Here is a 25,342-nt window from a genome sequence, read left to right as displayed (position 1 = left end):
CAGCTGCAGCGTCCGCCCTGGGACCCTAGGAGAGCCACTAAACCTGTGGCACCTTGCTCAGTGTTCTCAGGAGAGTCAGTCCCGCCTCGGGCCCCTCGTTGTCCAGGTGTGAAGCCATCAGGGTGTTGGGCATGAGGCAGGGGTCGTTGCATCCGTCTCCTGGTTCTGCCACTCACTCGGACCCGGCCTGGACCCTCCCAGAGCCCCCGTTTCTGCATCTCCAAAGTGGGGTACTAGGACCTTTGTGCATGGGTGCAAGGACGAAAGGACGTGTTTGTGGGTGGCACGTGATAGGGGTTTCTCCTGGCCTGAGGGGTCTCTGTCGGCCTTTCTCTGTGGAAGGCTGGGTTTGAGGGGAACCCTGTTCCCCGAAGCCTGAGATTTCCCCAGTGGCCTCCTTCCCACCGTGTCCCCCCTGCGCTCTGCTGGCAGTGAGCCTGTCCCTGTCCAGGGGTGCTCACAGAGAGCCTGGGACTGTGACCCCCTTCATCTCAGAGGGGTCTCCAGAAAGCTGAAAAGCCTTGAAGATCCCAAAGAATGTGGCATTGGTGGAAAAAAGAGCAGAGGGCTCCGCGTTGTGGTGCCTTCAAGAGGCACCGTCTCGGTGGCAGCCAGCTTTCCCTCCTTCCCCAGGCCTGCCCTTTGCCTTCCTCTCTCTTGCACTGTTTATTTATAGATAGAAGGGGCTGAGGGCCACCCACTTGTGGTACTCACGGGGTCTCGGTCTGGGAACAGGAAGGGCAGGAAATCAGCCGTTCTAGAGTTGCCCAATTTCCTTAGAGCTCACGCAGACTCAGGAATCAGGTGGACCCGCACAGCCACCCTGGGCTGCCCCGTGCTGGCGCCACGGTCCGACGAAGGCTCTCTGCCGCCCGAGCCTCAGTGGCTGCCTCTGTAAAGTGGGGGACTCATTGGTCTCCCAGGGGTTGTGGGAGGATTGGAAGGCCACGCGGGGCGCTCCATGAGAGCAAGCTTCCCATCTCCGGGGCTTGGGACGACAGTTTGAGGACCCCAGATGCTACTTGGCACAATGACAGGGATGAGGGGGTCAGAGGTGGGGGGAACCTAGTATTCGGAGGATTTTGGTCCCTTTGTGAAAAGAGGAGAGGACCCCAAACCCAATGTTTTTATGCCTGTGGCCACACTAATCCCTCTTGTGAGCAGTGCTTTACGCTTTGCTGAAAACTTTTACATTCCTCATCTTGGAGTTCTTAACCTTTTGGGGTTCACAGACCTCTTTGCCTCAGAAGAAAACCACGGACCCTCTTTCCAGAAATATATGTGTACGCCCAGAATTGTATGTAACTTTGGCTAATAAAGTCGGTCTCTACCAGGTGACTATAGAAAGCACGTTCTTTGCCACCACTGCCCGTTTCAGACCTCTCTGGGCTGGATCTTCTTGCCCCTTGGGAGAAACACTGGGTGGGCCAGCACCTCTGCGAACCCTTTAGGATCCTTAAAATAAAGCCCTGCAAGCAGCGTCTCTCTTAGCCTGAGTCCTGGGCTCGCTGTCTCAGCTCTGGCTGCCTCAGGCTGGAGGCTTGGGCTGGGGGAGCAGAGGGGAGGGGCTGGGGCGTGGTTTGGTTTCTTCTCTAGCTCCCCACCTTGAACTAATGCCACTCCATTTGCCAGACGTGCTTTCTGAGCCCTCCAGTGTGGGGGTGGGGAGGGGCGTGGGAAGGAGCAGGAGCAGGGGCAGGAAAGGCCTCACCTGACTTCTCAGGTAAGACCTACTCCGCAGGTGAGTCTTGTCTTGCCATTTGGCAGGCCTCTGAGGCTTGTGCGTTTCCAGAGACTCACCACCACGTAACCTTGACACTGTGTCCTCTGGCCACTTATGGTCCCCAGCCCCCAGACTCTCTGTTTTGGGGGTCCCTTCACCCCTCCAGGTGTTCCTCCTGAGCAGATTCTCCTTTTGAGATGGCCCAAGGCCCCTCTCCCATGAGGCCCACATCTGGCCTGCGGGCAACCCCCTGTTCCCTTTGCCCCACTGAGGAATCCCCACCCCTACCCCTGATACCTGATGCCAGCCTGTGGGTGACCCTACAACTCCAGGGGTCACAGGTCAGCTTCTCTGCACTTGCCCTTGAGGTGGGAGGGGAGCCCCTTCCCCTGTAAGGCCCATGCGGGCAGCCTGGCACCTCATTGTGGGACCAGGCAACCTGCTGCCCGAGTTTTGTTCTTGGCTTTTCTGGTGCTCAGCTGAAACCAAGGCAGAAAGAGCCCAGTTTGACTTTTCTGTAACACATATCTACAACCCAGGGGCTTTGCAGACCCCTTTGTGCTCCTGCATGGGACCCCAGGAGTCAGTCTGTGAGAAGACGATGGAGCCAAATGAAGACACCCCTGCCTTTGCTCCTGACAACAGCCCAGGGAAAGCACGACAACGCGTCCCCAAATCCCCCCATATCCCCACGCACCTGGAGCCTCTCAGCCAAGCCCGGGGCTCCTGCAGTGCCAGCTGTCCAGGCATGTAGGCGAGAGGCAGAGCCACGGAGCTGGGAGAGGGACACGAGATGTCGCCTGTGGATGGAGCACTGGCCTTGGGCCACATCCTAACTCCACCCCCTCCTTCTTGGATGTCTTGGATGTCCTGGGACAGGTGATGCCATGACATAGCACACATACACCTGCTGTTTGGGGTGGAGGTGGAGTCTACAGAGTGCTTGCAGTTTGGCTTGGCACGCAGTAGGTGCTTAATGAATGTCCCATTGCTTGCCTTCCTCCCCAAAGGGCCAAAGTCAAGAACCTGGAGCAGTGCTGGGGTGCTGGGGTGGAGGCTGCATGGGGGACAGGGGGTGCTGAGCTTTGGCTGTCCAGCTCCAGGGCCCTTGGAGTCCTGGGTCTGTGTCGAGGGGGAATGGAAGTTTGGGTCCCCAGGAGGCGGGGAGGAAGGGCTGTGGGCGGCAAGGAGTGCGAGTGTTTCTGGCGTGGCATTGGGCACATGGCTTCACCCCTGAAAAATGTCAGTGAGCAGACACCATCAGTGGGTCCAGTGCAGTTGCTCCTGGAACATAGCAGGTGCCGGGAACCTGGTAGTCACTCCCAGCTGCAGCTTCCTCCTGCCCTAAGAGGAGCGAGCTGGTGTTGCGGAGAGGAGCTGGGGACTATGGCTCAGGGTGGGTGAGGACTGGGCCCTGACAGCCCCCTCGTCACAGTCCTCCAGCAGCCTGCCCTCAGCAAGGCCCTGGAATGGCCAAGAGTATACAGGAGACCCAGGGGGGCAGCTTCATCTCTTTCTGTCCACTTCCTCATCTGTGAAATGGGCACAGACACAAATTTGTTAGACCCAAGTGCGGTTTTCTGTCTGTCAAGTCTGTCTGTCTGTTTGTCTAACCATCCATCCAACCAACCATCCATCTAGCATCTATCTATATCTGTCAATCATATCTATCTTATCTGTTTATCTTATTTATATCTATCCATCAATCCATTCCTTATCTCTCCAAATCTAATTTATCATCTAATCTATCTATATCTCTAGTCTTCTCAGATTCTCAGCACCACCCCCCCCCACCCCATTACCCCTCTGTAAATGGGTGTTAACTCTCATCATTGATTTCCTAATTTTCACCCCGGATCCCATGTTTTGAAAGTTTGGGTCTGCCAAGCACGCTGAGTGAATCAGGCACTGGCCTATCTGCTTCCTCATTTTAAAATGTCAATCAGAGATCCCCTAGGGAATGGGATCGGGTGTGAATCGGAGGCTCCCCTGCTCAAAGCCAGGGACCTGGAGTCTTTCCCAAGGCTGCCCGCCATTCCAGCGACCTCCGCGGGTGCCCCCGTGCCCCCCGCCCCCAGCCTGCCCGGGCCCTGTGGCGGCGGCCTGCGGCCCAGCTCCCGGGGCTGCTCTGGGGAGCACACAGTGAAGAGAGTGACCTTTTGTCCCACTCAGCCTGCGAGGGGCTTTCTGTTCCTCATTGTTGTACCATGACAGGGCTGTGGGTTTTTTTTTTTTTTTTTTTTTCCCTGTCCAAGAACATAAACAAGCCTCCAGATTGCTCAGAGGAGGGCTGACCCTCCACCAGGCGCTCGGGGAGCAGCCGGAGGTCGTGTGGGGAAGTTTGGTCATTTGGAAGCTGCAGAGAGGAAAAGAAGCTGCTGGTGCGTTGGCCTGGGGGCCATGGGTGGTCCCGGCCAGGGCCCTGTGACCGTGGGCTGCGAGAGGGCACAGACTTGGCCCAAGCCGGGCCCTTTCCCATCAGGCCCTCTGATCCCTGACAAGAAGCCCTCACCCCCGGCCGGGGCAGGCCCAGCGTGCTCGGGCCGGGGCTGCCTGGGAAGGTGGGGGTTCTCTCCCGGCTCGGAGCCTGCCCTGCAGTTCTCACGACCCGGGACGAGTGAGGGGCTCTCTGCCTTACTGCCGAGGGTCCTCGTGGGGCTGAAGCCACCCTGCCTGTTGCACTATAAGGTTCCCATGGGCCCTATGCCGGCCCCTGAGGCCCTGGGCTGGGCGTTACTCTTTGGGAAGGCTCATCTGGGGGGTGGGTCTTGTGGGGGGATGTTCAGGCCCCAGTGCTACAGTTAACATTCAGCTCAGTGGTGTGCACACAAGTGCTCGGGCTCCGTCCTCCTGAGCAGTGGGCTTTATTACACCGCCATTTCCTGGGGGGGTCTGAACCCAGTACCAGGTCGTGAAACCTGAGGACAGATGCACCCCTGATCCTGGCCAGCCTCCGAGGCCCCATTCCTGCCCCAGGCCAAAGGCTGGAGCCAAGGCTAGTGTCTCAGGAGTGGAGGCCCCCCCCAGCCTCTTGGTCGCTGGGTCTCCTCCAGGTGTCCCCCGGCCCCCCAGGCATCTTGGACAGCCCTTGGGTGCTGACAGTGTGCGAGCTAGGAGCATCAGAGTCAGTTGGGGAGGTTTTTGTTTGGGTTTGGTTTTGGGTTTGGTTTCTAACAGTTCAGCTTCCGGGGCCCACCCCCTGAGATTCTGCCTCTGTTGGGGTGGGTGGGAGTCTGCATTAGTAATAGGCCCCACCAGATGCTTTGGACCCCCACCCCCACCCCTCACCCCTTACCATGAGATAAGGGGTCCTGGGTGCCTGCTCCTGCCTTTGTCCAGGGGTCCTTGCAGCCTGTTCCAGGACCAAGCTAGGAGGGGAGAAGGGCTGGGACTGAGAGTGGAAGGAAACCCAAATTGCTCTTTTAGGCTCTGTGTGGTGCAGGATGGCTCCCACTCCCGTGTGCAGCCACCTGTGTCTCTCCCCACCTCACCAGGGCTGCCTGTCCTGGGACTTGGCTTTGGCCCCGGCCTTGGGCCTGGGTGGGAATGGGGTCTCCAAGGCCGACCAGGATGGTGGGTGTATCCATGTTTGGGCTTCATGACCTGGTATTGGGGTCAAACCCCTTCAGGAAATGACAGTTGTGATAAAGCCCACTGCTTAGGTGAGCAAAGCCTGAACATCTACTGTGTGCCAGGCTCCAGGGCATTAGCAAAGAGTAACCCCCAGCCCAGGGCCTCAGGCTCCCAGGGTAGCGGGGGCATGGGGGAGTGAGGCGATGGAGCCCTGTCTGCTGGGAGCCACGATGGAGGAATATCGAAGATCAGGGGTCTAAGTGGCTCATCTGGGTGAGCCTGGGCAGGGCAGGCTGCTGTGCTAGTCGGAATCATAAGGGAGAAATGGAATTTTATCAGAGGAGCCCGAGGCCGTTCCAGGCAGAAGAGACAGCCAGGGAAAGGCAGGGGAGCAGGAAGTATCTGGGCCTCCTGAGAGGTGCTCACAGCAGAAAGTCCCGGCCCCTTTGGATCCTGTCCCCTGATTTCTCCCAGCTGCTGCCACTGAGTTATGTGCAGCCAGGGCGGGTCGGTGCTGCCTGCCAGGCCCAGCAGGGAAGACAGCTGGGTTTCCAGGCTACTTGTCACTCGCAGCAGGGTCCAGCCAAGGGCAGTGCTGTGGAGGGGGAAGAAAAGGCCAAGCGAGCCCACTGTGGCTGATAGCCTCCTCTGCAGGGCCCAAATCTGGCCCCATCTGCACTGCCCAGCGGTACCCGGCCTTGCAGCCAGTGTCTATCTTGACTCGTTTGATGTCCATGGTGACTGTTCAGAGCCCATGTTGTGCTGGTTGTTAAGTATTTTGACCCTCTCCCCTGCAACTATGTATTAGGTACCAAAGTCCAGAGAGGTTGAGATACTTGCCCAGGGTCACACAGCTGGAGAATGTTAGAATGAGGATTTGACTCCAGAGGCTGTGCTCTGTCTGCCCTTATCTGTGGAGAGGCCACATCACTTGTAATAAAGGTTTATTGTGCTTAGACCGACTGTGTGCCTGGCACTGTGAGTGCAGCTGGGGATACGGTGGCACCTGAGCCAGGCCTCAACTCTGCCCCCTGGAACCACCTCTCTGATCATTAGGAGGTGACATGGCCACACAGGCTGCCCCTGGGACTTTGAATGTGTGTGTATACCCCCTCCTTCACGAGTACAAACATGTACCTGCCCACGTGTGCCTGCAGATGAACACAACAGCCTTGCCGAGGTGGCTCATGCTTGTCTCAGAGGGCCCAGACCCCAGCCCAAATCTTTAGGGGGAAGGGCAGGCCCTGAGGTCCTGGTGACAGTCAGCTGCTGCTCTCTTCTCCCCGAGGGTCCTTCTGTTGTTGATGGGGAGAGGGGAGCTCTTTGTCACTCTGTTCTGTTTTGCTCCTTCTATATGCTTCTTTTCTCTTCTCTCCTCTCCTTGCTTTCTTTTTGTTCGTTGCTTTGTTCCGCTATCTGTGGAGGCATTATAGCACAGTGGTTGAGATCCTGAGCTGTGAAGTCAGACAGGACCTGGGTTCAAATCCCTTTCTGCCACATGTCTGGGAGCCTCAGTTTCCCCTGTTCCACAGAGTGGCCTTTGTGGAGCCTTCTCCAGTGGGTTGTTGGGTGTTTTGCGGAGGTGACACACCTGTCTTGGTTCGGGACTTCCAGAAGCAGAGCCTGAGGCAGGGATTCTTGTGAAAGTGATGTATTGTGTGAGGGCAGCAGCACGGGGCGAGGGAAGGAGCCAAACGAGGGTGTGGCTGCAGCTGGGGACAGCCTCGGCCTGATCCCACAGGGGCTGTGGGCCACCTCAGGTGGTCCCTCCCGGAGGCCTGGGGACTGCCGTTTAGCTTGGGGAGCCATTGTCAGCCAACTCTCAGTTCTGGGGCGCGGCTGCCCCTGCCTGGGCCGGGCACCAACTGCACCCACTGGCTGGAGCACCCAGAACAGTGTCTGGCACCCAGTAAATGGCAACTTTTATCACTGTTAGCAACAAATACTCATTCATTGAGCACCAGCTGTGTGACGCCCTGGGTCGCAGGTGAGGATCCAGGGGTGACGGGGCCACCGTCTGTCTGCCCTCGTCGCTTCGCTGGCTTGTGTGCCTGCACATCCACCCTTGTGGCATGAGGGGGCAAACAAACCGTTTTGGAACAATGGGATGGTTATTTTAACAGGGGCATATCTGGCGGTCCGAGAGGGCACAGAGGAGGGGCCTAATTCAGCCTGGGGGAGTCAGGAGAGCTTCCTAGAGGAAACGGGGGTCGGCTCATTGGAGGAAGGGGAGTTTGCTAGGTGCAAGAGGGAAGGGGGGACACTGTAGGCAGAGCTTGGTGCTGAGGCCCTTGGTTCTCTGGCCAAAAACCACTGCCTGCTGGGCAGCTGCAGGGCTCCAGACCCGCCGCCCAGCAGTGGGAAAGCTGCCTCAAGCCAGCCCCACCCTCTGACCGGCTGGCTCAGCACCTCCACCTGCAGGCCTGAGCATGCCACACGGGGGGAGGAGGACGGAGAAGAAGGCAGGGGATCCCCCTTCCCCTCCCTCCACCCCGCTGCAGGGAGAGGGCCAAGCATTTGCAGGACAGGAGTCTGGGTATCAGGGGCGGTGGGATCCAGGGGTACCGTGCTAACAGCTGGCCTTCCCCCCTCTTCCAGGTCTTGTCTCCCCCCTACGCCCTGGAGCCTGGGAGCACATGCCAGCAGAGAGAGTACTATGACAAGACGGCCCAGATGTGCTGCAGCAAGTGTCCGCCTGGTGAGAGACCAGCTGTGGGGCTGACTGGGTCCCTGGGGCTGGTACCTGCAGGGAGTGAGTGTAGCTTCTGGGGGTGGAGTGGGGAAGAGCCCTTGCTTCTTACTGAAACAGCCTCACGATCCCTCTGACTTCTGGGCCTTTTGCACATGCTGTTCCCCACATGCTTGGCACACATCCCCAACTCCCTTCCCCTGGTTAATTCCTGCTCACCCTTTAGGCTTCATCTTACATGTCCCTTCCTCCAAGAAGCCTTCCCTCCACTGCTTGGCCAGGTCAGGTGCCTCCCTGAGTTCCCACTGGCCCCTGGCTTTCCCCATTGCAGCTCCTTCTACATAGTGTGATAATGGCCTGACTCCTCTCCTGTCACCCCTACTGTGTGCTCCTCCAGGGCAGTGACTGTGTCTTCTTCCCTGCTGAATCCCTGGCACCTTGCACAATGCCTGGCACATAGTAGGTACTCAGTCCATATTTGACAGAATCGATGAATGCATACCCATTTCACAGGTAGTAGGCCCAAGGCCTAGCCTCATTTGGGAGAGCCAGGTGGCCCATCTCCTTGTGCCATCCATCCATGCATCCATGCATCCATGCATTCATCCATCCATTGATTCATACATCATTCATATATTTATAAAGCACCTACTCTGTGTTGGGCACATGGTAGGTTATATCAGAGTAGTTTGTGCAGGGAAAGAAACAAGGCAGGGTTAGGCAGATGCAGACAGAAGGAATAAATGGGGCATGCTGCTTTGTATGGGATAGTCAAGGAAGCCCTCTTTGAGGAGGTGACATTTTAGTAGAGACAGGTCATGCAGATACATAGTGTGCCAGGCAGAAGCAACTACAAGTGCAAAGGCCCTGAGGTGGGAGCCTGTTTGCTGGGCTTGAGGAGGCAGGCAGGGGCCATAGTAAGGAGTTTCGATTTTATTCTGCAGGAGTTAGGAAGCCCCTGGAGGGTTTTGAGTCCTTGGCCTGAGCTGTGGGTAGGCACATGTGTACCGAGCACCTCCCACAGCCATTTTAAGAGACCCCAGAGCAAGTGACTCTTCTTTCTTCTATTAACTGGAGGGTGTCTTTCAGAAGTTCCTAGGTTAGCACAGCGGTAAGCATGGCAGGATGGGAGTGGGGCAGGACTCAGAGGAGTCAACTCCTTAAAGGTTTGCTTTCCTGTTTCCCTGTGCCCTGGTGTGCCTTCTCTCCTGACCTTCAGGAGTTCCACGCCCTTGTCCCTGATAGGCTACTGGGGACTTCCTTCCCAACTGCCCTCTTTCTCTCTAGTTCTTACCCCTGGGTAGAGAATTTTAGCCAACTATAAAGAAGAATGGAGTTTTTACTAAAGTGTGATTGATTGATAATAAGCCTCTGGAAAGAACAGGGTGAGTGTGCGTGATATTCCATGAGTATTGGGGGTTCAGAGATGGAGTGACAGCTGGTATAGGCTAAATGTGACATTAGAACTCAGCCCCGTGTGACTCTGAGTCCAGAGACTGCAGGACTTGTTTAAGGTGAGTCAATGAACTCGATGCAAAGAGACTTCACAGCTCAGCCTTAGAACTTGGGACTCTGGGGAGCCGTTGCCTTGCTCAGGGCGCTGGCAGAGGGCCTGCCCCACTGAGACCTGTGGCCCTTGATTTCTCAGGCCAGCATGCTCGCGAGTTCTGCACCAGGACCTCAGATACCGTGTGTGCCCCCTGCGAGAGCAGCACGTACACCGAGCTCTGGAACTGGGTCCCCGAGTGTTTGAGCTGTGGCTCCCGCTGCACCCCTGGTGAGTGAGCCCCAGAGAGAGGGGTGGTCCCCAGCATCCTCCGCTGTGGCCGAAAGCTGGTTGGGGTTGCCCCAGGCCAGTTGTTTCCAAGCCCCAGGGCTGATGGTTCACAGCTCTATCATTGATAAATGGCATTTTCATCCTCTGACTCACCCAGCCCTCTTAGCAGCTCCAGGAGCCAGGCTGGCCAGGGCCCGGCTGTGGAACTGTGCCCACGTTAGAGTTGAGGAAGTTGAGCCTCAGAGAGCAGACATGTTTGCTCACACCGTGGCAGAGCCAGGCAAAACGGCAGGCCTTTGCCCTTTGTGGCCATGTTTCTGTTTGTCACCATGCTGAGAGCAGCCCACCGGCCGCCTGGGGCGCAGAGCCTCTGTGGATTCTGGGCTGGCCGAGAGAGGGAAGAGTGGGCATCGCGGTGGGCAGGGCTGGTGGAGGCACGAATGACCCTGGGCTGCCCTCTCGCTTTCTAGACCAGGTGGAAGCTCAAGCCTGCACCCGGGAACAGAACCGCATCTGCACGTGCAAGGAGGGCTGGTACTGCACGCTGGGGAGGCAGGAGGGCTGCCGGCTGTGCACGCCACTGCGCAGGTGCCGCCCCGGCTTCGGCGTGGTCAAACCAGGTATGGGCCAGGGCCAGCGGTCCTTGGGGACCCTCTTGGGCCTCTCCTTCCCAGACATCCCTGCGGCACCCTGGGCATCCTCCAATCTGCCCAGACCGGGAGCATAGTGGTGCCCAGGTGCTCGCTACCCATCTGTCTGTTCCCTGTCCACCATTCCTTCTTGCCCCCGCACTCCTGATTAGGCACCTACTGTGTGCTGGACCCTGGGGATCCAGATATGGATCAGAGACCAGGAAGTCACCATAACTGGTCAAAGGACAGATCCCACCTGGCTCTGTGTGTGTATGTGCATGTTGTGGTGTGGAGGGGAAGACAGAGGTCCTTGGGCCCCTGAGACACCCCCCCAGGCCCCCAGTGCCAAAGCCCCCCTGCCCCACAGAATGTTGGAGTTGGTGACAAGCCCCCGTTGTTTCCTTGAAGGAACGGCAACATCTGATGTGGTGTGTGCCCCCTGCACCCCGGGAACCTTCTCCGACACGACCTCATCCTCAGACACTTGCAGGCCCCACCGGAAGTGAGTTGCTGAGTCCTTTGGTTCTGGAGGAGCAGGGAGGGGCTGTCGCTGAGTGACAGGGGTCTGGGTCACACAGAGCCATGTCAGGGTGCCTGAAATTCCCCTGTTCACCCCCTTGGGTTACAACACTGCTGAACCCAGTGGTGGGCTGGGGTGGGTCTGACGGGGGGCCCTGGGACTGGTGGCACCGGGACCAGGAGCTCTGCCCGGAGAGTCAAGCCTGGGTGGGGCTCATGGGGGACGGTAGAGGCTGCCCTGAGAGAGGTCACGGCACCTGCTCACTCCCCACCCTGCCTGGGAGAGAGCCCAGCACCCCCACCTGCTCTGTCTCTGCTGCCTCCTGACCCAGCCTCCTCCATCCCCAGCTGTAGCTTGGTGGTCACCCCTGGCAACGCAAGCATGGACACGGTCTGCAGGTCCGTGGCTCCCGTCCTGACGGAGGCCAAGGGACCAGCTCCCACGCCCCAGCCAGCATCCACGAAATCTCAGCACGTGGAGTCTTCTCCAGGGCCCAGCATGGCTCCAAGCAGCACCCCCCTGGTCCCGATGCGCCCCAGCCCCCCCGTGGAAGGGCTCAGCACAGGCAACATCACGCTTCCAATCGGTATGTCACAGGAGGGCTCATTCATTCATTCTTTCCTCCACATAGTCTCACTGAGAGCCCACTGTGGGCTGGGCCCTGGGCCCTGTCTGGGGCACAGCCGGGGCAGGGTGCACCTAGACTGGTCCCTTCCCAAGACCTGGTGCTGTCACCAAGAGTGCCGCGGCAGAGAGAGGTGGGGATCAGCATTTCACCCGAAAGTGCAGCTGTCCCGTCTGTTGGCCATGGGTTGCCGTTTCCAATGCCCCCATTCATTGTGCAGATAGAGGGCTGGCTCAGGGCAGCTCGTGGGCTTACCTTCTTGGCCTGGGACTACCTCAGTCCTGAGTCTCAAACTGGCGGCCCTGGGGCCAGATCCAGCCCTTGGAGGAGTTTTGTTTGGCGCACAGATTTTTGTTTTGTGGTTGAATTTGAGAGCCTCTGGGCTGGGCTGGCTTCCTGTCTCCACGCCCCACAACTCCAGCCATCTTTGCACAATGACTGACCTGCCTGGCACCGGAGTAAATTTAAATTTGCTCCTTGCAGCCATTTTGAGCATCTCTTTTCACTTCTAGGGCTGATTGTGGGCATGACGACCCTGGGTCTGCTAGTGATAGGACTGCTGAACTGTGTCATTGTGACCCAGAAGAAAAGTAAGTTTCCCTCCCTTCCCTCCTCCTTCTATTCAGAAAGCTTTTCTGGGGCCCCTCCTGCAGGTGCAGCCTGGGCAGGCCTGTGGCACAGACATTGCTGGGTGCACCAGCTCTGCTCTGCAGGAGCTTAGCACCTGGGGACAGGTGGAGGGGGGAGACGGGGCTTCCATCAACTTTCTAGGCTGTCCAAAGGGGCAGGGGTTCAGGATTCTCGTCTAGGAAGCCTGGGGGACCCAGGCCTCCGAGGGAAGGTGGCATCCGAGCTGGGAGAGATTTAGGTGGGGGAGTGTGTGCCGGGAAGAAAGGGCATGTAAAGCGGAGGGCTTGGGATGGGCAAAGGCCGGGAGGCTGGAGAATGGATGGGGGTGGTGGAGGGGAGCTGGAGAGCTGGGTGGAGGCCTCTGTGCCACTGGTTGGGTAGGACATTACTCACCCCAGGGCTGGGCCTGGTTCTACTTGGGCCCTGGGCCATGCCTTCCTCCAAGTCAGAACAGAGCAGCCCTGGGAAGTCTCTCTCCCTGACGTGTTCTCTGTCTCCTCGTTGCAGAGAAGCCCTTGATCTGCCTGCAGAGAGAAGCCAAGGTGGTGCGTATCCTCTGCCCTCTCTCTCTTCCTCTGGTCTCCTTCATGGTGGGCTGCGTTGTTTCATGGGAAACAGTGAATTCTGTCAGTTTGTCTGTCCAGTGTCAGATGGTGTGCAAGCCCTGGGGAAGCCAAGGTTAGGGCCAGCTGGGGTCCTACCTTCTACTGTGGGGTAGAGGAGTCTGTGAGTGTGAAAAGCCCACACCACGGAGCAGGGGAGTTAGTGGGGTCAGTGGCAAGCACATGGCCCTAGCCCTGCATTGGAACTGTAGGGCAGACATGGAATTGCTTCAGGGCTCTGTTTCTTTGCCATTAAATGGGGGCAGCGTCCGCTTGGCCCAGCTTGCAGGGCTGTGCCGTTCACTCAGCTGGCAACAATAAGCCTCCTCCCCTTTGAGTTTACAAAGCCTTAGATCATGGAGCAGTGGTTTTCAAACTGAGTTCTGGGGCACCCCAGTGTTCCACAGAGGGCCTGAGGGGTCGTCTTGCGGGATGAGATGGAGGTTTCGGGGCTAGGCCCTGAGGTCCCCCCAACCCCCTTCAACTGAAGCAGCTCATCTTTGATTTCTTTTTATATTAGGGTCTGTAGGATTTTTGTTAGAAACAGAAAACGGACACAGGATTTCTTTAATTCTCTATCAGGAAGGCGTCTGGCTGCAAGTAACAGAAAACCTAAGGGTGACTTAAAATGAAAGGGCTTTCTTTTTCTTACAAACCAAGAAGTTGAGGGGTTGATGGCTGCTGGCACTGGCTCAGCTCCACCCTCCAGGGTGCCAGTGGGACCCCAGGCTCTGCTGTCTTATGCCCGTTGGCATTTGTCCTCTTGCTTGTGGTCTCCTGTCATAAGATGGTGACCGTCGCATCCTACGTGACCTCTGGGTTCAAGTGGGAAGAAGAGGGACAAATGGCCAGGCCAGCCATGGTTCCTTTTATCAGCAGATCAGATGCTCTCCCAGAAGCCCCGGGTGGACTTCCCTTTCCTCCCATTGGCTAGAACCGAGTCATGTGACCTGCTGGTTGCAAAGGAGGCTGGGAAAGGGAGTGTTTTGCTTTCCCAGCCTCTATGGCGGAAGAGGAGGGAGAGGGGCTGGGAATGGGTGTGGGGCGAGCTAGGACACTGTGCTGTCGCAACACCCTGCCTGCTAGGCAGGGCTGGGTTTTTTTTGTTTTTGTTTTTGTTTTTTGCTCAATTTTACAGATCAGGAAACAGAGTCTGAGGAGCTTTCCCCGTGCCCGCTTTCCTTCTAGGGCAGGGTTCCTCAACCTCAGCACTGCTGACATTGGAGGCTGGATGATTCTTTGTGGTGGGGGCTGTCCTGTTCACTGGAGGATGTTTATCAGCACCCCTGACCTCCACCCTCTGGATGCCAGTGGCACTGCCCCCTAGTAGTAACAACCAAAAATGTCTCCAGATATTGCCACGTGTCTGCCACCAAGTTGAGAACCTCTGGGCTGAGAAGAAGGTCAACCTTGGGTGGCCCAATGCCTGAGATTTACACAGAACTTTTGACCTGGGAGGGCCAGAGACTGATTTGATCTCCTGCTTTTGCTGAAAAGTAAAAAGGTACAGAGAGGGACAGTGACTTGCCCAAGGACACACAGCAGTTCTCTCTGGACTCCCACCCAGTGCTCTTTGCCCTGCCCTATTTCAGGGCAGATCGAAAAGTTTCTCACCCCACCCCCAGGCTGCATATCCCACCCCCCTTCCTCTAGCTTCAGTTCAGTGATGCCAACAGCAGATGCCTCCAAGCTGGCTTCGCAGCTGCTGAGCTGTCTTCCTCAACCAAGCGTTTCCCAACACTAAGGGTGGTAGAGATGTCCTGGGTGTGGCCCAGTGGCCTCTGCTTCCTCTTTCCCTCCACTGTGTGAGCAGCCCAAGTGGGGATTGAGTGCCTGCTGTGTGTGCTGGTAGCTGGCTTTCCAGGGGGGAAAAAACCTGATCTGTGGCACTTGCTAACTTCTCTGGTATAGTATCTTACCCTGGCCAATGTGAAGCTATGAACAAGACCCCACTGAAGGTGGAGTTGGGAAGAGATGTGCACAAGCAGCTCTTGCAGACCTGCGTGAGCCGGTCTGAGCTGGCTCAGCACACCACCGCCTGAGCCCAAGCCAGTCTCCTTGTCTGGGTTGAGCCACCGAATTCTACACGCCCCTGAGAAGTAGGTGGTGTTGTCATCCCTATTTTACAGGTGGGGAAACTGAGAGTCAGGGAGGTTCAGTTATTCATTTTAAGGTTAGAGCTCTAGGTAAGTGGCGTGGCCCGCGTTCACACTCAGGCTGAATCCGCAGGCCTTGCCCGACCCGCTTTCCTGCTCTGCCAGGGGAAGCAGCCAGAGCTGTTCCCAGCACACCTCCACCTCCCGGCAGGGTCTCCTCTCAGGCTGCAAACCTTCCCCGGTGCTCCTCTGTCCCCGGTCCTCCTCCTCGGTCCCTGATCCCTTGCTTAGCCCGTGCCCCGCTCTGCTGGTTGGCAGCTAGTCCCCGCTGAGAGGCCGGCTGGTACTGCTTCCAGGACTAGGCCCCCAGGGTTGAGAACGTGGTGACTCGGCGCCAACCTCTCCCTCCTGCTGCAGGACTAACTCCCAGGATGTGGTGGACAGTGGCTTCCCCTTTGGCTAGAAAAGGCCAGGTTATTTCCACGTGTGGGCTCACCCCCAATTACCCCACCAATACAGGCCTGCACGGGCTCACATTTAATAACAAGAATGAGCATTTATGAGGCACTGTCTGTATGCCAGGCTATGGGCTGACCATCGTTTATCCTTATGATTATTGCCCAGATTTTACTGTGTAGGAAACTTGGGCTCAGAGAAGTTAAGTAATTTTCTCAAGTCACACAGCTAGAGAGTGGCCCAGGGCACACACCCAGGAGTGCCTGTCTTCACCAGCCCCAGCACCCACACTAACTGCACCACTCAGACATGCACCCATGCCCCTGGGCACATAGATGCATGTGTGGGCAGACTTCACACACTCACACCTGTACATACAGGTGTGTGAGCCTCATGGACACACTTGCTCACACAGATGCAGACCTGGTGGAATCCTGGAGGACCCAAACCCCCAGTCCTGCCAGGCTGTACCAGGGGTCTCTGCTTCTCTCCCGAGGCCAGGCTGGGCCAGGGGGGGTGTTGGGTGGTGAGGGTGCCTGGCTGGCCAGGATCCTGTTTTTCGAATGAGTCCCCTCAGCAACCCCCGTCCTGGGGCCCCAGAACGGGACGCAGGATGTGTCTGCCCCACTCAGAGCCGGCCTGAACTTTACGACTTGTGGTTTTGGGGCAGGGAGGCGGGCCGTGACCTTTGGGGGTTTCTGTTCTGTCTGGCTCTAGAGAGGGGGATGGGACCCGGGTTGGAAAAGCCCCTTGTTTGGAGGTTATCAGGAGTGACATTTGGATGCTCCTCTCCCCACTCCCCTCCCCGCCATTCCTGCACAGGCCAGGGCTGGGGTTGGGGTCCAGTGATGAGGGCCAGACCATTGGGCAAGGGGTTCCACATGAACTTGAAATGCCCTCCATCCCCCCAAAGCGTCCCCTCAAGGGCATAGGAAGCAGGCAGCTGTCATCCTGGGCTCGGTCTGCCCTCGGCCGCTGACCCAGCTGGGTGATAGCGAGCGCCCTCCTGGCCTCCGTGGCCTCAGGGGCGACTTGCAAGGAATCCTTCCCAACGGAGTCTGAGGCGAAGGGCCGGCCTCAAGGAATTAAGGGCAGAGGAGCCGGCCTTGGTGGCCTTGGTGAATGATATGAGACAGCGTCTGGGAAGGACTTCGGCCCAGTGCTTGGCGTTGGCCCGCAGATGTCAGCTGGTATTATTATTATTTGTTTTTCTCTTATGAGAGAAAAGACATCAGGAAGAGTCACAAAGCAGCTTGGAGAACGGAACCTGGAAAGGGCCACTAAGAGCTCCTGAGGGCTCTTAGTGAAAGGGCTCCCTGCAGGGATTGATTGATTAAACACCAGCATTGACAAACTTTTCTGTGAAGGGCCAGTTAGTGAATCTTTTAGGCCTTGTGGGCTGTAAAGTCTCTGTCACACCTACTCAACCCTGCTATTGTAAAGCAAAAGCAGTCGTAGACAATATGTAAACCAGCGACAGTGGCTCTGTTCCAATAAAACTTTATTTGGGGCACTGAAACTTGAATTTCATGTAATTTTCACATGTCATGAAATGGTCCTCTTTTGATCTTTTCTTCAACCACTGAACAACGTAAAAACCATTCTTAGCTCACAGGATATACAAAGCAGGTGGCGGTCTGGACTTGACCCTGCCCGGGCCATTTGACCCCCCCGCCGTAGTTTGCTGACCTCTGATTTAACAAACCCTTGTATGGAGCTTACTTAACAGGCATTGTTCTAAGCACTTTACAAATATTTGGCCATTTGGCTCTCATAACAACTCTATGAGGTAGGTTATTAGTCTCTCTTTTCAGCTGACAAAAACAAAAGCACAGAGAGGTTAAGTAATTCGTCCAAGGTCACACAGCTAGTGAGTGGTGGAGTCAGGATTCAAACTCGCATGGTTAGTTCCAGAGTCTGTGCCTTAGCTGCTAGGCTGGGCTGCATCTCCCAGTGCTGATGGGGTGACCTGAGGAGTCACTTTCCTTAGACAAAATGAAGATGAGAACCCTGCTCCCTACAAGGCTGTTTGATGAGAGGCCCATGTGGCCCCTGCCCTCCTGGGGTTCACGCTCCAGTGGGGAAGCCAGATGCTGATCACGGAAACACAAACCACAGAGAATGACACCTCGCTAAAAGCACTGGTGTGAATGGAACGTGCAGGTGTGGGCAGAAGTGCCATGTAAACTGTGAAGTGCTGGTGGCAAGGGCTGCAGATGATGGTGAGGCGGAGGAGGGGAGGAGGAGCTGGCTGATGGGCTGACCACCACCTTCCTCCTCTCCCCATTCAGCCTCACCTGCCTGTTGAGAAGGCCCGGCCAGGCCCTGAGCAGCAGCACCTGCTGACCACGGCCCCGAGCTCCAGCAGCAGCTCCCTGGAGAGCTCAGCCAGTGCCGCGGACAGGAGGGCGGCCCCCGGGAACCAGCAGGGACCCGGCACGGAGACGGCCAGTGGGCCTGGGGCGGCCCGAGCCAGCTCCGCGAGCTCAGGTAAGATGCAGATGGCACCTGGCTTCAGTCCCATCCCCTGGTCCTCACCTGGCTTCTGTCCTGGCCCTTCCTCCTGGGCCACGTCACGCCACACTGAACTCCTCTCAGTTCTCTGAAGCTACCAAGTTCCTTCTCCCTTCCATCCTGCTCCTTCTACCTGGACATCCTTTCTTCTGCTTCTCCCCATTCCCCTTCACCCGGACAATCCCAACTTGCCCTTCGAGTCCCCAATATCAAGGAGGGGAATTTTCCAGAAACCCCCTCCCCTGCATATGGTGGGCTGGCTTGGCTGCTCCCCCAGGCTCCCTGAGCCCTTGATTCCATCTCATAGAATTAGTGCATTGGAAGGCTGTGAGGCGGACCGCACCGTCTCGTCCATCTCTGTATCGCAAGCCCCGCACTGCACCTGGCTAACGATGAAGATGATGATGATGATGATGATGACAATGACACTGAAGATAACAATATTAGCAGTCTCTACCTCCTGAGGGTTTACAGTGTGTCAGGCACGATTCTGGGCACTTTACGTGTATAAGATAAATCTGCACATCAATGCTAAGAGGTGTTTACCATCATCATCCACATTTTACAGATGAGAAAACTGAGGCCCAGAGAAGTTAGGCAGCTTGTTTAGGTGCACACAGCTAGTAAATTGAAGAGCCAGGAACTAACCCTGGGCTGTCAGGCTCCAGAGCCCTGGGGCGGGAAGATGAAGGAATAAAGGATGCCTCCAGGTTCGTTCTGCACATGGCAACTTGTGGCCCACTGCTCCCTGTGGGGTGGTGGGCCCAAATGGAGAGGCCTGGGGCCTGGGGCTGTGTACACGTCTGCATTTGTGCCCTGGATGGACCTGGTCTGTGTCAGGTGTCACCCCAGGTTGGCATCTTCAGCGCCCACACAGGGGTCCCCCAGAAGGCCCAGGGTGGCCTTGGGCAGAGAGGCCATATCTTCTGATGGACCCTGCTGCCAGTCTGGGTCTCTCCCTGTCATCTGGCAGCACCAGCCAGCAGGAGGTCAGGGAATGACATGCACTCAGGGCCAGCCAGGCAGCTCTGGGGCCAAGGGAATCTGAGTGGGCTCCTTAGCCCCACTGAGCCTCAGTTTCCTCATCCAGAAGATGGAGCCGTGGCACCTCCTGGCAGGATTGATGAGAGACGAGTGGCAGAGTGACCAGCTTGGTGCCTGGCCAGGTGCACCCTCGGCCGCCTACAGGCTGGGACTGACAGCTCCCCCAGGCCTCTCTTTGCCTTCCCTCTCCTCTGCTTGCAGCCACTTCCCACTCTGCAGCCCCACTTTGGCACAGTCACACTCTCCACTCTCTGCTTCTCCTGACTTGCTGTGCTCCCCTGCCTCTGCCACCTGTGTTCATGCTGTTCCACTGCCTGGAACATCCTTTCCTACCTGCCACCTGATGCAGGAGTCACCTCCCGCCCAGCTGCCCACTTGGGCTTACTGCCCCACTTCTCTCTCCCCCAGTATAGCCCACCCTCGTCACTCTGATGTCCTGTCAGCTCCCCCTGCCCCAGCCTGAGAAGGACTGGGTCAGGGCCTGAAACCGAGCAGGTGGCCCTGAATGTTGAATGAATGCATGAATGAATGAGCTCCAAATAAAGGCTCGAGGCCTTTGTCCAGCTCTTGGATTCACCTGATTTCTTAGCTACACCTGTTCCGTGGCTGCCCCGTGAGGCCTCTTGACCCCTGTGCGGCCCCTCTGACCATGTCTGCCAGTTCTTTCTACCCTCTGCCCCCACTTCTCTCTGTTCCTTCTCCCAGGAGTTCCCCAACCTGTTTTGCCGTTGTCTCCTCCTCCCTCCCCCCATTGTGGAAGCCTGTAACCCCAGGGCTGGGCCCCGGTGTGGCGGCCCTCCCCCACATTGTCTCGTTAGTGATGTGCAGAGGCCTTGGTGACTGTGTGGCATTTGGGTTCTGTGAAGGCCCAGGGTGGAAATTTCCTCCCGGCCCTGTTTTCTGCCCCCCCCCCCAGGCCCGTTTAGGGCGGTTCTGAGCAGAGCAGCTCGCCAACTGCCAGCCTCCTCCGAGGCCCCGTGTGCCTGGGGTCAGGGGAACCAAATGGTCAGTGCCCCCTGCCCCACACACCTGGATGCCACGTGCTTTTAGGCGCCCAGCAGACCCTGTGGTGACAGCAGCAACAGCAGTTATAAGTTGTTGAGGCTCTGCCATGCGTCCAGCCCCTCAGGTTCATGCCTCGGTTTACTCCTTCATTCAGTCCCTTGCCAATGAGTTAGGACACTGAGAGGCCTGCAGGGGCTGGGAGGGAAGGTGGGGGTGCACCTGCACCCTGGAATCCTTCTGCCAACAGCTGCCACTCAAGAATGTGGGTCCTGCGAGGCCAGACCTTCCACATCTGGCTCCCGAGGGAAGCCAGAAATCCAGATTTTAAAATGTAAACTCTGGGTTTTTAAAAGTTGGCAGCCAATTCACTTGAAAACATTACCTCAAACAAGAACAAAAGGTACTTGTGGACCGAATTTTATTCATTCAACATATGGCCCTGTTCTAGGCACTAGGGACACAGCAAGAAACGGTGGCAAGTCCCCACCATCCTGTGACTCAGGGTCTGATGAGGGAGGCAGAATGCAAACAGGCCCCGGAGGAAATCTACGGGGGCCTGGAGAGTACAGAAAACAAAAGGAAGATGGGAGTGATGGATGGTTTGGGAGGGAGCCTCTTTAGAGAGGGATGTCAGGGCAGGCTTCTGGGAGGAAGTGGCCTTTAGCTGAGGCTCAAGTGAAAGGAGGGAGCAAGCTGTGTGAATGGGAAGAGCTTTCCAGGCTGGGGGAACCCAGGCAAGATCGCGGAGCCATGGGAGATGGGGAGCAGGTAGCGCTGGGTCGCGCAGGGCCTTGTGGGCTGAGGAGAGGACCGTGGGGTTTGGAGCAGCCCAGGAAGTGATCTGCTGAGTTTTACCAAGCTGGCTCTGGCTGCTGGTAGAGAGCAGACTGCAGAGGAGCGGGTAGAAGCTGGGAGAGAGGTGGGAGCAGAGGAGGCTTGCATGGGGAGGTAATGGGGAGGTGGTGAACTTGAAGTATCTTTTGAATGTAGACTGGTGGGAATGGCTGATGGATTAGATGTGGGGTGTGAGAAAAAGAATTGAGGATGGGCCCACAGCTTTGGGCCCGAGCAGCTGGCATCTGGTGGCACTGTGAACTGAGATGAGGGGGAGCAGGTTGGACAGGAGACAGCAGGTGGGAGCCAGAGTCAGGCCTGACGTGCCTGGAAGCATCCAGGAGTGGATGCTGGGTAGTTTCAGTCCCTGATTCACAGGGGAACATCACTCCATCTCCAGGAGCCATGTGGGCACTGGAGACACAGCAGTGACCCAGACAGAGTGGGTCCCTGGCCGCGAGGGGTTGTCCAGGGTCATTAGACCCACTGTGCAGCTGAGCAGACAGAAGCTTGAGAGGTTACGCGCCTTGGCCAAGATTACGAAGGTTGGGCCGGAATTCAAACCCAGCACTGTCAGATTTCAAAGCCCCACCTGGAATCCCAGGTTAATGAAATCTTAGAGGCAGCTCCACATGGAGGGAGAAGCTTTGCTGAGAATGAAAGCAACTTCAGGGTCAACGTTTCACTTCCAAAAAGGAACAACTTCCCAGACCTCTGACATTGATATACGGACAAGGTCCCAGTGACAGAGGGGTCTCTCCTTCTCATCAAATTCAGCGTAGCCAGAGCTATTGATGCCTCCCAGCAGTTATCAGTTTTCCCTGACCAGAATTCTGTAACTTTCTCCCACTTCTCTGATCCTTTACGGGGAATGCACTTTGTTCTCTCCATGCACTTTCATCTCTACTGTCTGATGGGCTCCTCTTTTCTGTGGGGTAAGCTCGGGGTAAGAGGGATGCCCTTCTTATTTGACATGAGGAAATGGAGACAGCCGAGGGTTGGGGAACTTGCCCAAGATCACGTAGCAGAGCTGGGCTGCAACCTTGGCCTCGTGGCTCCTAGGAGGTCCAGCGCCCTTTCCCTACACGTCCTCCTCACGTGCCTCTTGCACAGGAGACAGGCTGTGAAGTCACCCCCATGCTGAGACCCCTGGACTGACCACCCTCTCCCATCTTGTGATTAGCAGAGCCTTCCCCTGGTGGCCATGGGACCCACGTCAACGTCACCTGCATCGTGAATGTCTGCAGCAGCTCCGACCACGCCTCGCAGTGCCCCTCCCAGGCCAGCTCCACCGTGGGGGACACGGACGCCAGCCCCTCGGGCTCCCCAAAGAATGAGCAGGTCCCCTTCTCCAAGGAGGAGCGCCCCTTTCAGTCCCAGCCAGATGCTCCGGAGACCCTGCTGCAGAGCCACGAGGAGAAGCCCCTGCCCCTGGGCGTGCCTGATGCCGGGATGAAGCCCAGCTAACCAGGCTGGTGTGGGCTGTGTCTCAGCCGGGGCAGGCTGACCCCTGGCGGGCTGTCCTGCGGGGGGCTCCTGGTCCTTCCAGACCCCCATTCCCAGGACTCTCTGGCTCTTTCTGGGCCAACTTCATTTAGTGACCTCCACTAGCTCAGCCCCCCTCCCACCCACAGACAGGGACAAGGCAGGGAGAGTGGTGGGAAACCTTGGGATGCCAGCAGGTCTGGTGGGCAGAGGGGACCGTGGACTTGCTGGGCAGCCCCAGGTGAGTCCCTCCCAGCCTCTCCCTGAACCGCCCCAGATGGACCTGTGAAGCAGGCTTCTGGAGCCCTTGGAAGTTTTTCTTCTGGGCTCTGACCAGCTCTGGCTTCTGGGGAGACCCCAGCATCCTCCCCTCCAGAGGGGCTTACTGGGGTGGAGGGGCTCTGGACACGTCGCCTTTGGAGAAAGGGCAGCACTTCAGCCTGCTGAGACTGCAGGCCAGTGCCCGCGAGCGGCCAGGGAGTGGAGAGGCCATGTAGCAGGTGGCTCTGTGCGGGGAGGGGTGGCAGCCCCTGTAGGACCCTCGGAAAGCACCTCCTCTAAAGCCACTTTTGCTGACTCGTCCCCTTGTACTGCAGTGTGAAAATCAACATGCCCAGGGTAACGCAGGGTGGCAAACTTCCAACCTGAATTCTTCCAATTTTAACATGTGGCAGTTAAAACAGAAATTAACCAGGCAGATCAACAAGCAAACCAAACAGCTCAACAAAGCAAAACTCTGAGGGCTGCCTGGAACCCTCACCCACGGTTTGCTCACTGGGCCTTGAACCCTCACTCCACTTTACCCGCAGCTCCAGCCCCTGCCGCCCTCCCTCCCTGGCTGGTGCTGCCTTCCAAGGCTGTGCCTTCTGTCAGGGAATTTTGGAAATTGGTGATGCCTGACACCTTGCAGCCTCCTCTCTCCTACCTCAGCTTGGGCCTCCTTCCCCCCTGGAGGCTGTGCCCCTCTTTCTCTGGAACCCTCCCTGTGTTCCCGGAGTCCCTGGCCCCCGGGGGCCCGTGGAGTCCATTTGGTACTGTGCCCACTGATCATGGGTGGATGTGAGATGCTGACAGCCGACGTGTGTCTGTCTGGGTGTCTGTTGTGTGTTGTGGGTCCCGGCAGCTGATGCTGTCTGGTTGAATGGCCCGCCTCGAAGCAGCTGAAGCCAGCAATTTTGCAGAAAGATTTTTCCCCATTAGAGAGTAGCCCCCTCCTCCCAAACACACGCTCAGGACCCTGCAGAGGGTGGACAAGTACAACCTTGACCAGATTCTGGAAGGAAAGGGCAAGGGACCCCTTGAGAGGCCAGTTCGGTCCCAGGTACTTGAATCCCTTGTTGATAAATTCCACTGGACTTCAACGTGGCAGCTGAACTGTTTGGGGGTAGGAGAGCCAGCCGTAGCCACGGAGACAAGGAGGACTTCCCGCCCTGGGACCGAGATGTCAGACAGACTGCCCGAGATGTCAGACAGACTGCCCGGACGGGCCGAGGGCCGCGCGGGGCGCTGCAGGACGGTGGGGCGCTGCCGCCCCCTGGCGGGCAGTCCCGGGAGCGCTCGGGGCTCGCCTCGCTCCCCGCGGAGCAGGAGGCCGTGAACTGGAAGGGACTTCTGGGTGCGGCCTCAGCTCCCCAGCTTGTGTTGATGCCAAGACAAGAGTTTGCTCTGCATGCTGGACGGCATTCCTGCTTGTAAATAAACATTCCTTTTGGCACGCTGGGCCCTGGCTGGCTGGCTGCGGGGCTGGGCGGGACTTGGCGGGGGCGAGAGGGGCGCGGTCCGCGGGAGTCTGCAGACCCCGGTTGTGGCGCGACCACCGCAGGCGCCCCCGCGACAGTCGCGCTTGCCGAGAGCCCGGCTGCTCCCTCAGGCCCGCGAATGGCGAGGCGCCAGCTTCCGGCCCTGAGCCGCCGGGCTGGCCTGCGAGTGTCGCCTCTGCACTGTCCCTGGGGGTGGGGCGGGGGTCGCTGCAGATCGCCTCCTCCCTCAGGGCCGGAGGCTCTGCCCTCCAGGAAGTCCCAGTCTTGGAGGGGCCGGGGACAGACATCTGAGGCCCTTCACTGGGGGCAGCATTTGAGCCGAGTGACCAGTCCCCACTGCCTGCAAACATTGTCCTCCCCTGGCTCTCAGGACGCCACACTCGCCTGCTTTTCCTAAGACTCCTACCTCCTTGGCTGGTTCCACCTCATCGCAGGTGCCATCCCTGCACCTCTGCCTCTCCTCCATCCCCACTCGCTGCCTTGCTGATCTCATCCAGCCTTGTGGTCTAAAATGCTATAATATTTCCTGACCACTCGCAAAGTTTGTATTTGTTGGGTTCTTATTTCATGTCAGGCACTGCTGTAGGTGCTGCAGATGCAGTGGCTGCTAAAACAAAGCTAAGGTAGTGGGTGGGAAGACAGACAATAATAAACAGATCATATCAGGCAATGATGAAGAAAAGGGAGCCGGATTCAGTGGACAGAGGGACAGGGTGCTGGTTTGGATCAGGAGGTCAGGGAAACCTCAGGGACCAGAAAAATGATTTGGGAGCCAAAGCCAGAAGGAAGTGAGGGAGGAGCCAGGCAGGGCTAGGTGGGGCACCAGAGGAGGATTGAGGGCTTCCCCTGCCCTGCTGCGGTGAAGCAAAAAGGAGTCACCAGAGGGTTTTATCAGTGGAGAGACACAGCCAGCTTTGCCTTCCAGTAGATGTCTCCAGCCGCTGGAGAAGGAGTGGACTGGGGAGTGGGCTTCAGAGACAGGGATGCTAATTTTGTCCTTGGCTCTCTTGTGTTATTCCCAGGAAATGGGGGTGGTCCCTCCTGAAGTCTTGTTGCTTCTAGCAGTGTTGGGGGATGGCTGGGGAGGGACGGAGCAGAAGCCAGGACACCAGCGATGTGCTGGTTATTATCTGCCCACCCCTCCAGGTCCCCTCTTGACCCAGCTCCTGGTCCTCGAGCTCCTGCCAGGAGGCCCTCGCCAGAGCAGGGAGGGCAGGAAGAGAGCAAGGCCAGGACTGTGTGTTTTCCCACGGCCTCCTGCCCCTTTCTGGTGGGCTCGCCAACAGCCTACAGCGGCAGTCCTGCCAAGCCCTCCCTTGTCCCAGCAGCTTTCCACTTTTGCTTCCTAACACTGCCCTCTCCTCTGTAGAGTCCTTT

At 57.5% G+C, this 25,342-nt stretch overlaps 1 protein-coding gene across 2 annotated transcripts in view; it reads left to right on the top strand.

Annotated features, from left to right (window-relative positions):
* Positions 1-23,924, top strand: part of TNFRSF1B (TNF receptor superfamily member 1B) — a 34,132-nt gene extending 10,208 nt beyond the window's left edge. The window contains exons 2-10 of one of the 2 annotated variants that reach the window (XM_037828499.1): positions 7,895-7,994; positions 9,634-9,762; positions 10,233-10,382; positions 10,803-10,896; positions 11,262-11,500; positions 12,052-12,129; positions 12,677-12,714; positions 17,615-17,813; positions 21,907-23,924. In XM_037828499.1, the coding sequence (XP_037684427.1) occupies positions 7,895-7,994; positions 9,634-9,762; positions 10,233-10,382; positions 10,803-10,896; positions 11,262-11,500; positions 12,052-12,129; positions 12,677-12,714; positions 17,615-17,813; positions 21,907-22,187 (1,308 nt within the window). In that variant the 3' untranslated portion in view covers positions 22,188-23,924. Of the gene's footprint in view, positions 1-7,894; positions 7,995-9,633; positions 9,763-10,232; positions 10,383-10,802; positions 10,897-11,261; positions 11,501-12,051; positions 12,130-12,676; positions 12,715-17,614; positions 17,814-21,903 lie in introns of both variants that reach the window. The other variant, XM_037828497.1, reaches the window with a different exon arrangement.
* The last annotated feature ends 1,418 nt before the right edge of the window (positions 23,925-25,342 follow it).

This window comes from Choloepus didactylus, chromosome 2 (genome assembly GCF_015220235.1).
Source record: "Choloepus didactylus isolate mChoDid1 chromosome 2, mChoDid1.pri, whole genome shotgun sequence".
Lineage (NCBI taxonomy): Eukaryota > Metazoa > Chordata > Mammalia > Pilosa > Megalonychidae > Choloepus > Choloepus didactylus.
This window is presented reverse-complemented; position numbering and strand designations above follow the sequence as displayed.